The sequence below is a fragment of the Baudoinia panamericana genome, assembly GCF_000338955.1.
Source record: "Baudoinia panamericana UAMH 10762 unplaced genomic scaffold BAUCOscaffold_8, whole genome shotgun sequence".
Classification (NCBI taxonomy): domain Eukaryota; kingdom Fungi; phylum Ascomycota; class Dothideomycetes; order Mycosphaerellales; family Teratosphaeriaceae; genus Baudoinia; species Baudoinia panamericana.
This window is the reverse complement of record NW_006911264.1, coordinates 588,734-601,411: the sequence shown is the minus strand read 5'-3', so window position 1 is coordinate 601,411 and position 12,678 is coordinate 588,734. Positions and strand designations below refer to the sequence as shown.

The window sequence follows — 12,678 nt, the reverse complement described above, 5'->3', positions numbered from 1 at the left end:
TCCACCTTCCGTCTCCCGGGTGTGGAGAGCCTTTGATATGGCAGCGCTACTGTTCGCAGCGCGGTGCTCGTATCTATGTTGCGTAAGCAGCTTATCAATAGTCGCTGTTATGGTTGAAACATCAAGAGCAGAGCCGGAGATGAAACGATCAAGTCTACAGGTATAGGACAGCGTGACTGTGTCCGGTGTGCTTTCAGTCTCGGAATTTGCAAGACGGAAAGGGACGTGAGGTGCGCTCTTACTTAGCAGCATGGCATAAGAAACAGAAATGCTCAACAAACCTTCCACACCCTCTCCCAATGCCAGACGGTATCCTCATCCAAGCGTGTCACAGTTCGTGAGCATTAGCAAACGGATACATAAGAGAAACATGAAAGCAGTAAGGACAACCATGGCAGATAGATAAGACGACGAACAGCCAATAAGATCGTCATCGAGTCGGATGCGCTTCGGAGCGGGTGAATCCGTCTATTACAAGGGTCCTGTCCCCGCGTGGGTGGTTTGTCGTCGAAGTAGCCACAGTGATCGCGCTGCTTCTACGTGCCTTCCTAGTTTGCAAGAGAGTAGCATCGCTTGATACTATATGATTGCTCTTGAAGACTAACATACTTTAGGCAGGGAGTGCATCTTTCGGCGTCACGGCCGCACCCTTTACTGCATTCGAGCTTGGCGCGTCCACAGCCACTTCGGGCTGTACCATCCCACCAGTGCCTCCAGCGCTTAATCGAGCCTGTCTCGCCCTCCGCTTCGCTTCACGCTTGCTGATCGGCTTGTCCACCAATTCAGCTCCACCCTCAGTATCGTCTTCCGCCTTTCGTTTCTGACCGCTAACAGCAGACGCTTGGCCCTTGGCCTTCAAGCTGCCAACACCGCTCGCCTGCTGGGTTGGGTTAGTAGATGCCGGCTTTTCGCCACCATACACGACGTCAATGACGCCTCTGTAACTCGTTCGCTTCAGCTGCGCGGTCACCACAACACTACGCGGCTCTTTGCTCATCGCTTCAAAGCCGCGTTCTTGACCAAGACCCCAGACTGTTGCCAGATTGATTGCGTCCCATGGTCCGCGACATCCGACCGCTGCCTTTGCCTCGGAGCTAATGATGAGGCCTCTGCCTCTGCTGGCTCGTATGAGCTGGGTAGCGTTACTGATTAGATTGCGCCTCGCCGAGCTGTCGCCCAAGACGCCCTGGCTGTAGCAGATTTCGAAGCGCTTCCCGCTCTTTATGGCTTCTGAGAGCATCTTGTACTTGAAGTAGTATGGCAGGCGCTGAGTCATGTCAAGGCTAATGACATCACAGTCCAGACTGCTGCACGCGAGCTGCAGTGTGCGCTCGTCGATGGGACGGACGGCCAGGACATCGTAAGCGCGTGCCAACTCTGCAAGGCGCGCGTTTTGGTATGACTCGGTCAGTGTCAGGGTTACTCGCCGTCGTATATCGATCTTTTTCGGCAGGTCTTTGAAGGGTAGCGGATCAGGTATTGCGCAACTCTGCTAGGCGGTTAGCGACGCCACAGATGGGCTCAATACTGAGGTCGAACATACAATCTGCGCTGGCAGTTTCCCGGTTACGATGTGGTTGAGTGCGATGACATTGTAACCGAGCTCATGCAGAAAAGCTACGGTTCTTGGCAATTGCTGGTCGTTTGCGGAAAATGGTACATTAAGGTCGTAGAAGCTCATGTTTGCGGTGGCCTTGCCGCCATTTACGCATTGCGTATCCGTAAGACTGACTTGGGCGCAAGGAAGTGCTCATCGTTCACACGTTTGCGGGTGGGAGAGTCCGGCATACTGGAACAAGCATCGAAAGACACGTCGAGAAGCTCGCTCTCAAGATTGACGGAGTTTCGGCGATTTTGCGCTAAGCCTATAGCAATCGTGCAGTCACGTGCTTGTGCGGATGAACTCCAGTCCATGTGAATGGCGTCCCCATTTTGCAATTCGCCACGACAGAGTCTGTGTGATGCCAATTGTGTCTATGGTAGTGGTGCAGACCATGCTGTTATAGGTTGGAAGCTGTGTGGAGCAGGTCTCGAATGTCGTGCAACCTGTCAGCTTACTGTCCCGGGTCCGCGTACTACGTATATGCTATACGGAACTAGCAGGCCACCCAGCTATGCTCGTGTCTGACCAGTGTCAGCGGCAGCCACACCGCGACGCGCAATGCCAGCTGGCCATCTGCGAGTCTATAAAGGGTTACGCGCCTTCACCGTGTCCAGCCTATCCAGTCTTGTTCGTTGCAGCTTATGCGGGTACAGATGGCAACCATTTCCGATCCCCACCCCTTGAGCCTTGACTATGGTGACGACTGGCCGGACGCTCCACTGCCTATCTGGCGCCAGCTGTCGCTGACAGCTGCCAGATTCCCAGATAAGCTAGCTCTTGTTTGTCGGCATCAGCCTCCGGGGCTGCATGGCATACAGTCGCTACCAGCGAAAGACCTGCGATGGACTTATGGACAGCTCTTGACAGCGGTCGATCTCCTCTGCATAGCCCTTCAGCGCCATGGCATCTCGGAAGGCATGTCACTGGTCACCTTTCTCAGCAACGGCGCAGAGTTCCCGCTTGCCTTCTGGGCTGCCCACAAGCTGCGATGTCCTTTCATCCCACTTGATCCCAAGAATCTGATCAACCCTGATGAGGCAGAACACCTAGTCTCCATTGCTCAAGTGGCATTGGTTGTGATGGACGATCCGCAAGCAGCTGCATGGTTTGACAGCCTGCATGTTCCATCTGATTGCCCCATCCTCAAGGTCATTGCCGGGAAAACTTGCCCCATCGGGTGGATAAGCTTTGCTGAGCTCCTTGCAGCATCCGAGGAAGTGACAAAGACGGCGATGCCTAGTAGACCACAGGCAGTGTTCAAAGCCAATACCGGAGTTACAGTCAACCCTGTCACGGTGCTTTTTACAAGCGGAACAACCTCGTTCCCGAAAGGTTGTCCACACACTGACCTAACACTAAATGCATTTATGAAGAACCTTGCCCTTGGCGGAGCGTCAACAGAAGACGTCTTTTGCAGTGTTTTGCCGAACAATCATGCGATGGGGTACTTCTACGTCCTCCACTTCTTCTGCAATGGAGGTACAGTAATATATCCGTCTGCGTGGTTTGACGCGGCGGAGATGGCCCATGCGCTGCTTGTTGATTCCGTTTCGCATACGTGCCTTGTCCCTACAGCTCTTCACAGCCTACTCGAACACTGTCGTCAGGACAGCGCAGCGCTGTTCCCACAGCTGATTGATGTGTGCTTGGCCGGGGCCTCTGTCACGCCCGACCATATGCGGCAAGTCATATATACCCTAGGATCTAAAGGCGTTTCAACCGGATTTGGAATGACAGAAGGTAGTCCAGTCTGGGCCGCGCCGGTTACAGACCCGGAGAAGCTGGTCGTAGGCGGTACAACGGTATGCGGCCAAGCTTCACCCGGCGCCCGGATACGCATCTGCGACCCCGAGTCTGGCGAGGTCGTTCTTCGCGGCCTACCTGGGGAGATTCAGCAGTCTGGCCCTGGGTTGATCGATGGCTACATTGGCGGGGATGGTGGAGACAGCTTCTTCACAGATGTGCATGGTCGAAGATGGTTTCGAAGCGGCGACCAAGCCGTAATGCATCTCAATGGTACAGTCTCTATCGTTGGAAGGTACTGCAATTGCTGTCTTTTACAATCTGTCGCCCGTAATCTGACCAATTGCACGCATAGGTACAAAGACATGATCATCCGCGGCGGTGAGAACATCGCGCCAGCAGCGATAGAGCGGGTGCTGAATCAAACAGAGGGCATAGAGGTAAGACAATTGCACAATCGGTCCGTTAGAAGCGTTCATGCTGATCAATCGTGTGAATACAGGCGCAAGTTGTGGCCATCGATGATGAAATCGCCGGCGAACTGCCCGTCGCAATCGTGCGGAGCTTGCCAGGCCCTGATGCGAAGCAATCACTACAAGACGCAGTCAGGACCACAATGGGACCACTTTATGTCCCGGATATGGTCTTGACGCTGCAGGACCTGGGGCTTCACGAGCTCCCACGAACAATGTCCGGGAAAGTACAGAAATCAATGCTCAGGTCCGCCGTCGCAGCGTACAAGGCGTACCGAGGCGTGCCGCTTGACCGCATTCATTCAATCATGTTGAAAGACGCGCCCAGTGGACCACATTTGGTCCAGGAGAGCGTGCTGAAGATCTGGCGAACAACCGGCATCGCACCAGCTGCATTAAACGTGCAACTGCCCTTAACCAATTTTGCGGATTCCATTACGATTATGCGAGTCCGAGATATGTACCGTAAGCGCTTCGGTCAGACTTTGTCTGTCCAGGAGATGATGCAGCACACAACCCTGCAAGCGCAGATCCAGGCTTTGTCTGCAAAGCTGTCCGGTGCCGCACTGACGGAGGAGGCCACACCCATGATCTGGGAAGGGCCACCAAGCCTAGAAGAAATGCAGATCATTGTAGGACCTGAGAACTCCGCCGCGCGTATGAAAGACGTTGCGACTGCAGAACTTGCTTCGACGGGCCTTGACTGGAACCGCGATGTAAGAACAATCATTCAGACTAGCGACTTTACCAACGTTATGCTCGGAAGTGGGCTGATGGATACCTGGAACTTCGCGATTGCCATTACCACTGAAGGCTGCAGTGTTGAGGTCTGTAAGGCAACTGCATGGAAGGCAGGTGTCGGAGATGCTGACGCAGTCTCTACAGGCGCTAAAACGGGCGTTGACCACCGTTCTCAAGAACAATCCGTTATGGTTGTCATGCTACACTTTGGGCGATGCGGACAAAGCTCCCTTCTATGTTGCGCTCAAGCCAACCACACAGCTCTTTGACCAGTCTCTCATCAACAAGGGAAAGCTGTCAAACCTGCTGGAGCTGCAGCAGACTGCAATCACGTACCCACATCGGGAGCATTCGACCGCTCCTGGGCCCTTGTTCCACGCTTTGCTCTACTACATTGAGGAGTCACAGTCTGCCGCTTTCGTCATGTATTGTATGTGAGAGATTGTCTCTGAGATAGGTATGGTCGCTAACTCTACATTAGTACACCATATCCTTCACGATGCTTCAAACATGCGGCTAGTACTCGAGGACCTCAATCAAGCGCTCCGGAACCCCAATCAGCCCTTACGTCCTCACGTATCGTTCGAAGTCTGGGCGGACATGTACACTGCACTTCGCTGCTCGCCCCGAGCGTCTCTTGACGTTGACTGGCACGTCAAGCGCTTGTCACAAATCCACCTGCACCGAAAAGCGCTGTATCCTGCAGCTCGCATTGCTCGTCAATATATCACAGAGAGTCCTGACGGTCTCGAGTACGGGTTCGATGCACCTGCTCTACTTCAGCTGAAGCAGCGACACCCTCACATCACAGCGTCGGTGGTTCTGAAAGCCGCAATGGCGCTGGTTAACATTACCCGCACGAACCATACGCACGCTCTCTTCAGCAACTTTGAGGCCGCTCGTTCTTCCTTTCCTTTCTGGCCTGGCACACTTCGTAACCTGGCCGGAGGGCACAGCGGTAGCGCCCCCATTGGCGAACTAGACGCCTCGGACGTTGCAGGTCCAACAATGAGCGCAGTCACCAATCTAATTGAGATCCGTCGTGAAGAGCATACCATTAACTTTCTGAACCGGCTTCAGGCTGAACAGGCTGAGTTGACTAAGCGAGCACATGCCCCTTGGCTTCGTATCATCGAGAAGCTCAACGCTCTGCACCCAGGCAAGGCCGCTGGAGAGATGTTGCATCAAACGCACGGTACGCAATTCCTTTCGTGGGTGCCGGGGTTCCTCGGTGACTATGACAATGTCAAGGTAGCACAGCTTGCGATCCGATGCGCGATTGGTGTCTTACTTGTCGCTGGTCTTGGAGGACCACAGGCCACAACGTATATGATCGTACTCCGATGGGACGTTGCAAACTACTCACGAGCGCAGACACAGGCTTTCGTAGAAGATGTCGAGAAGGCTGTTCATTGGTTGTTGAACAAGACCAACTGGGACATGCCGGTGAACGAGTTCTTGTCTTTGTACCAAGCCTGTAAGTAGTACAAGTGACAGTTTATGGAAAGCGAGACTGCGTTCTCGAACATAGGCTACTCGTGCAGACTCGATCAGAAGCTGAAAACCACCCTTCTTGACTGGGAGCCAATAGAGGTCTGACATAGTCTGGCAATTGCAAGCGTTTGGTGCCGATGCCTTGGGATCATCAGGAGCAACAAAACGTTGAGCAGAGGTAAGCCTGGGAGTTTGGTACCGATTAGTCATCGTCTGAGGCCGCAGTACATGCAGCGGCTCCTACCACACGACATGGCGCCTCCGTTCAACTGTTCACCAATGTTCCCTCGAATCACAAACTATGGCGCCATATTCTTGTTCGCTTGAGAAGGGAAAATACAGGCCATGTGCATCTGTTGTGTCAACGTCCAAGCTTGCAGCACGTGGTCGATCCTGCCACAACACCACTTTTGCTTGCTTAAGATGTGCCGTGGGACTGCTCGCAGTCGGCAATCACTTACACCATCGAAAAAGACCACTGTATTTTTGACTTTGACGAGCAGGCTAGTAATGTGTTGTCTCCGCCGCATCGACGATAAGGCAGCGGAGCGCACATCTACTTTCACGAGGCTCAGGTGACGCCTTACATACCTATTTGCTCTTGACTTCCCAGCTTTCGCGAATCGCCACCAAAGGGCAGCACGGCTCTTCGCACTGTCCGCAGTCCATGTCACGGGCTTACAAGATTGCGAAGCGAATGGAATGCGGGCATTTTACGCTTCTCACTGGATGGCATGGTGCTCCAGCATCATACTGCATACCAATTCCTGACCTAGTTGCTTCCGACCGCTGATCAGTCTGCAGGCTCCGAGCTGTTGCCCGTGTGTCACTATCTACTCGTACAACATCACCCGCCGAAACAATCTGTTGCCGTAGCGCCCCGCTAAAAGTACGGCACAACAAGCGCGTTCGATGCACTGGCGCACTTTTCACCGCATCCACTAGACGCCAACGCGCACCTCTCGTCCACCATCGCAGGCGGCGCATCACCACTGCATAGCCAACCATGAGTATGCACGAGAAATCTCCAGTGTCGAAGTTCTACTCCTCCTCCGACTCCTCGCTCTCATCGTCACCTGAACTCTCAGCCTTGGCTTGGAAGCTAGACCCACCAGTTGGACTCTCACTCCCACTCGTGCCGACCTGCTTAAACTGCTGTAGCTTCGAGTTCAGCTGCTGAATCGTCTCCTGCTGCTCGCGCTTGCCCATTGGCTTGTGCTTCTTGCGCTTACCTGCACCGGAACCGCGACCGACACGCTCACTCGGCTCGAAATCATCGTCCTCGATCTCACCATCATCCGGCGGACTAAGCGGTAAAGCACCCCTCGCCTTGCCGAACTGCCTGCGCACATATGTCAACAGCATGTGCTGTACTTCATTCGGCAGCTCGTCAATCTCGAGCTCCATGTCTTCCATGTTGCGGTGCTTTTCGGAATGAGTCGTGATGATCTGAGTGACGGTGTTAAGCTGATCCTCGGACATCATGGTGCTGACGGCCTCAGAAATTTCCTGCTTTTCCTCATACGTCACGAGTCGCTTTGGCTTGCTGTCAGCCTTCTTCGATTTCGGCGCAGATGCTTTGGTCTTGGCTGGCTTAGAAGAAATGCTGCCGATGTTGCTGCCTCGTTTGGAGCTAGGCTTGTCCTTGGACTTCTTGACCTTCCCCGGCTTTGCGCCACCTGCGGCCATGCCAGAGATCAAGTTCTGCATATCCGCCAGCTGCTTCTGGAGAGCCGCGATGGTCTGCTCCTTGTCGTCCTCCGGCTCATCGTCATCATCTTCGTCCTCACCATTGCTCTCCTCGTCCCCGGACGCTGATGTGGCACGCGCAGACTCTTGCTTGTGCGCCCGCTCCCACTTCTCCTTACCTTGCCAAAGCTGCTCAAATTGCCGCTTGAAAGCGATTCCAATGTCGCGCACTGCGTTACCGGGCGGGTTGAACAGCAAGCAGTTATCGATCATGAGCTCGAAGTCCTTTCTAAATTCGCCGGCCTTCTCATACTGGCCTTGTTTCAGCTTCTGCGCCATGCTTGAGAGATCCATAGGATTCTTCACTACTTGACGGTAGTGGGGAATGTTGAGTGCTACTGGATCCACAGGATACAAGAAGACGTGATTCATAGTGGAATACTTTGGGCTTCGAAGCTCATCAAGCACATGCTCGCAGAACTTCAGCTCGAGTTGGTGCGCCTTTCGCCTTGGCTTCGCATACGGGATCTCACGATTCGCAGGGGGCTTAATGGCACGCGCTGGACGATCTGTCCCGCTGCGACGAATCTGTGGCTGGCCGTCCGCCAACGCGAACGTCTCGATTGCAGCTGCTGGCGGAGCTACAGAAGGAGCATGGCGGGATTCTCTCCGCGAAGGTGCCTTGACTGCTGGTGATGCTCGTTTCGGTGCCTTTGGTGCTGCGACCTCATCCGGATGCGGCAGCAATTCGATGAATTTGTCGAAGTAAGCCTTCATTGTCATGCCTTGCTGTGTAATGAAATGCTGGTCGCCATTAAAGGTACGGGTATTGGAGATGATGAGGTTGAAGTCATCTACAAGCTCCTGCGCAGAGCCGTACTGATTGCTCTTCAATTTAGCATCAATCGTACCAACATCCATGGGCTGCTTGACAATTTCAGGGTAAGATGGGATGTTCAAGGCGACGGGATCCACAGGTTGCAAGAATGGTGTGGCGTGCTTCGTCTTGCGCAGATTCTTCATCTTCTCGATAAGGTAATCTTTTTGCAGCTTGCTGAGCGGAGCAGTCCGATCCGCCAGATTCGCGGCGAAGACGCCTGCTGTCGGTCCGGCATCACCTTCAATTGATGGTTTCGGCTCGCTGTCCACAGGCTGCTCAGCGCTCATTGCAGGTGCTGACGGAGGTGCCTGCTGATCAATTACCGCATCAGAGGCGGCTGGTGCACTGTCGGAAGCAAGCTTTTCTGCAGGTACAGCATGCGGTACTGACGGTAAGCGTGCCGTGGTGGCGTCTGTAGCCTCCTCGCCACCCATTTGCACATCCTCCGCACTCCGGGGAAGATCTTGCCGCATCTCCTCGTCGACTCGACTCCGCTTCACCACCCGCTCCGCCTCAGCATCGTCGTCATCCTCGCGGCGCCGGACCAGGCTGGGCTCAGACGATTGCAGAGGTTCCCCCGCAAGCTCCGGTTGCGACGCTATTGCTGCCTCAATTGTTGGCTGAGTTGCAACATCAACGTCGGACATCGCCGCGTCCGCAGCAGCTTCGCCTGTGACAAGTGGTTGATCTGGAGGCGGAGTCGGCTCGTGATGAGTTGGCGCATCCTTGGGTATGAAATCCGCAACTGGCTGAATGCTTCCGGCAACGTCCTCTATCGGAGTAGGTCCGGCCGGATTCGGATCTGGTGCTGCCATTTTGACGTTGATCGTGGTCGTGTGCCTGGTGTTATCCATGGATGAGTCCTGTTTGGTCGCATTGGGTGCGTCTTGCGATTGATCTTGCGCAACATGGCCATTAGTTAGATAATGCGAAGCTTGATTGCTGGTGATCTGATCGTGGCCATGGGTCGTTGGCGCTGATGGGATCTCTGTTGCCATATCTGCCATGCGATCGAGGAATCGAAATTAGCGGCCCACGTGATCCCTGAATGCGCGACAATACTTGATCGAACCAATCTATCGCAACGGGACGCGCTGATATTATGGATAGCGCGCCGTGAACGCGATGGTTGGGGTGAGGTGAATCAGAGAGGTAATGACACGTGATATGAGTGGCGGTTAATTGGTTGGATGATCTGAGGCTGACCAGAAGCGGACCTCGGCGGAAGAGAGAGCTTTGGAAGATTGCAAGTAAATTTCTAGTAGTCAGCTGCGCTGCCGCGCTAAGGGTCGGTCCGCACAAGACGCTTTTTGGTGAATGGTTGCGACACACAAGGTAAGCTGCTGCCTGTGAAATGGTGTGAGTCTGCTTCGATGATGGAGTGAGTCGCCGTGGCTGTGCACTGTTTTGTCAAAGTGTCGTGTCGCGTGAGTCTCATGCAAGGCTAGCCAGTGACAACGCGGCCAAGAGCGGTCCACTAGTGAAGCAACCGGGCGGGAGAAAGTCCTGCTTGCCAGATAGACACCAACTGCCGAGACGTTTACGCCGTGAGAGCTGTGGTAAATGGTAAGATATTTTTCTAACTCGTATTGGCACGCGAGACAGGCGCGCGGCGAGGTAGCAATCCGTTGGCGCGGGATGGTGATGGCGGGGCAGCAGCAGCAGCGGCTTCGCGAAGAAACGGGGAGAGCTGGGACGCGAGCCTCTTATTATGAGAGTTGCGCTGCGCTGGGAGACGGCCAACAACACACTGATTGGCTCGGATGCGCTGCAGCTGCAGGGGGGCATAAAGTCCTAACCCCCTTTCCGCGACGACGACACCCACACCGCAAACACTCGACAGCTGCAACGCAGCGTTGGTGACAACGACCCTCAGCGCTATAGCTGGCGTTTGTAATTTACAGCAATGTGTGATGACACGTCGCACGATATGTGTTCTATGAAGGGGAAGAGGCGAAGATATGTGGAAAGTACTTTCTGCCAAGACACGCGCACAGACTCAGTGACGCTAATCTCAAAGCTACCTAGAGGTACTGTAGGTCTCTTGGGTGGGCCTGCAAAATTTCAGACAGTCCCATCATAGCGATGTTGACGTCGGTGTAGTAACCAGCGTGAGTACCAATACCTGTCTACTGCATTGGAAGATGCAGTCGCAATGAGTACCGCCAAGCGGTCTCGACAGCGGCCATCAGACGCCAGAGCTGTTTCACCACAACCTGCCGCGAAAAGGCAAAAGACGAATACAGCAGCTCACGTGCCGGCAAAGAACGGGCTCAGGTTCTTGGTGGATGAGGATGCGAGGACTGGTAGAAAGTTGGAAGCAAGGCTCACCAATGGCGTTTCCAGCTCAAAGTCGAACCGTGTGGACGAGTCACGTGCGCTCGTGGCGGCGGATACGAAGGATGCGGAGTGGGACGGCCATCTGAATGGCAAACGGGTTGAGGTCATTGACATCTCAAGTGGCGAGGAGGAGAGCAGCGAACTAGAAGAGTCAGACGACGATGGAGCTCAGCATGCCGAGCAGTCACGAAGGGCCAACGGTCACCTACAAAACTTTGGTAATGATGATGGTAAGGAGGATGATGAGCCTGCAAATATATCAGACGCTGCCCTCGGCGCAGAGGATGACTGCATGCAGGACGTGAAGCTTCAAAAAGACTCTGCTGGTGCAGGTGATGGCACAGCTGGTGTCTCTTCCGACGTACAACCAGCGCCAGAGCCTTCGTTCGGCGAGTTGTTGCAAGCGCAACAAGTCCAGACCGTTGATGTCCACGACTCATCAGCTCAAGCTCGCGCTGGGGATGACGCCACAAACTCTGTCTTCGCTAGGCGCAGAGTCAGCGCTCCCACTGGCACTTCACTCGGAACAGTACTCACTCAGGCACTGAAGACCAGCGACAAAGATCTTCTGGAGAGCTGCTTTCGCGTCACTGACGTATCCAGCATACGATCTACCGTTGAGCGATTGCAGCCGCAATATGCAGCCACTTTGTTGCAACGCCTCGCAGAGCGTATCTTTCGCGCTCCTGGCCGGACTGGCCCCCTGATGGTGTGGATACAATGGGCACTCGTGACTCACGGCGGCTACCTGGCCACACAACCGGACACAATGTTGCAGCTTAGAGCACTTGGACGGGTCGTTCGGGAGCGCGCCAGCGGTCTGCAGCCGCTTCTGCACCTCAAGGGCAAGCTCGACCTACTCAGCGCGCAGCTGGATTACCGGCGGCAAATGCAAGCTACAGCCCGAGCTGTACACGCCGAGGACGAAGACGACGAGGCCGCGGTGGAGTACGTGGAAGGGCGCGATGATGACGATGGCGACTTCTCTGAGGACGCAGAGGCCGACGTCGAGATGCAGGTCAGAGTAGGTGGAATGCCGGCGCAACCCTCCTCATCTAGACCTCAGCTACAAGCACCTACGTCAAGGCCTCCAGCTATAGAAGACGGCGAAGACGATGATGAAGACGAAGAAGTGGATGACGATGACGACGAAGACAGCATGCCCAACGGCGTCGTGCAAGAAGCAGAGGACGACGAGGATGATGGCGAGAACGAAGCGGAGGACCGCCTGCTTGACGTTGAAGCGGAAGAGGCTTCTGACGAGGATGACGAGGAAGTCGATTCAGACGAGGAAGTAGACAGTCCGGGCGAGTCCGAAGACGACACTGAACCGTCAGTTGATGAAAGCGAGCCAGACGTAAAGCAGCCGCATCCCAAAATACTCGCTCGGAAACGGTGAACGGAACAGCTGCGAAATCGAGCTGTGCTCCATCGTTAAGTGGTGATCTTTGGGCGTTCAAGCGTTGGCACGCAACAAGGTTGGGTACTCGGCGAGGCGTGAAGGTGGACTGCATTCTCTACTTTGCTCAGCGTTCAAGCGGCAGAGGACTGTACATGAGGACATGAGTGTGCATGATGTCGGAGTTTTGCTTTCCCTAACACGCCGTATGGTCGTGCTACACGAATAGCCATAGCTTGTTTTGTATGCATAGTACATGAGATCGAACTTTTGATATTTGGCGATGTGACCGTGTCCTCAATTTGAACTATGACTA

General features: G+C 54.4%; 5 protein-coding genes across 5 annotated transcripts; 2 read left to right on the top strand and 3 right to left on the bottom strand.

The window, feature by feature from the left end:
• Window positions 1-448: 448 nt before the first annotated feature.
• Window positions 449-1,823, bottom strand: BAUCODRAFT_35184 (uncharacterized protein). The gene is made up of 2 exons (XM_007679241.1): window positions 1,544-1,823; window positions 449-1,489 (listed from the first exon to the last, which is right to left on the bottom strand). Exons 1-2 carry the CDS (start codon window positions 1,679-1,681, stop codon window positions 611-613), a joined length of 1,017 nt encoding a protein of 338 aa, XP_007677431.1. The 5' UTR covers window positions 1,682-1,823; the 3' UTR covers window positions 449-610.
• A 433-nt stretch (window positions 1,824-2,256) lies between these two features.
• Window positions 2,257-6,045, top strand: BAUCODRAFT_123657 (uncharacterized protein; the record flags this gene model as incomplete). The annotated part of the gene is made up of 5 exons (XM_007679574.1): window positions 2,257-3,641; window positions 3,702-3,786; window positions 3,849-4,646; window positions 4,705-4,990; window positions 5,042-6,045. 5 exons carry the CDS (start codon window positions 2,257-2,259, stop codon window positions 6,043-6,045), a joined length of 3,558 nt encoding a protein of 1,185 aa, XP_007677764.1.
• Window positions 6,046-6,755: 710 nt separating this feature from the next.
• Window positions 6,756-7,318, bottom strand: BAUCODRAFT_132031 (uncharacterized protein; the record flags this gene model as incomplete). Its single annotated transcript, XM_007679573.1, has 2 exons — window positions 7,287-7,318; window positions 6,756-7,209 (listed from the first exon to the last, which is right to left on the bottom strand). A coding segment is annotated over exon 2 (306 nt), but the record flags the coding sequence as incomplete, so codon positions are not given.
• A 626-nt stretch (window positions 7,319-7,944) lies between these two features.
• On the bottom strand, window positions 7,945-8,802 carry BAUCODRAFT_56388 (uncharacterized protein; the record flags this gene model as incomplete). The annotated part of the gene is made up of 2 exons (XM_007679330.1): window positions 7,945-8,337; window positions 8,470-8,802. Coding segments are annotated over 2 exons (726 nt in total), but the record flags the coding sequence as incomplete, so codon positions are not given.
• A 2,388-nt stretch (window positions 8,803-11,190) lies between these two features.
• BAUCODRAFT_35179 (uncharacterized protein) lies at window positions 11,191-12,658 on the top strand (the record flags this gene model as incomplete). The annotated part of the gene is made up of 2 exons (XM_007679240.1): window positions 11,191-11,193; window positions 11,262-12,658. 2 exons carry the CDS (start codon window positions 11,191-11,193, stop codon window positions 12,360-12,362), a joined length of 1,104 nt encoding a protein of 367 aa, XP_007677430.1. The 3' UTR covers window positions 12,363-12,658.
• Window positions 12,659-12,678: the final 20 nt, after the last annotated feature.

Coding starts and splice junctions, on each gene's coding strand:
- BAUCODRAFT_35184 (XM_007679241.1), bottom strand. CDS start 1,681: ATGAGCTTCTACGACCTTAATGTACCATTTTCCGCAAACGACCAGCAA. Junction 1,490..1,543: donor GGAAACTGCCAGCGCAGATT/GTATGTTCGACC, acceptor ACCGCCTAGCAG/AGTTGCGCAATACCTGATCC.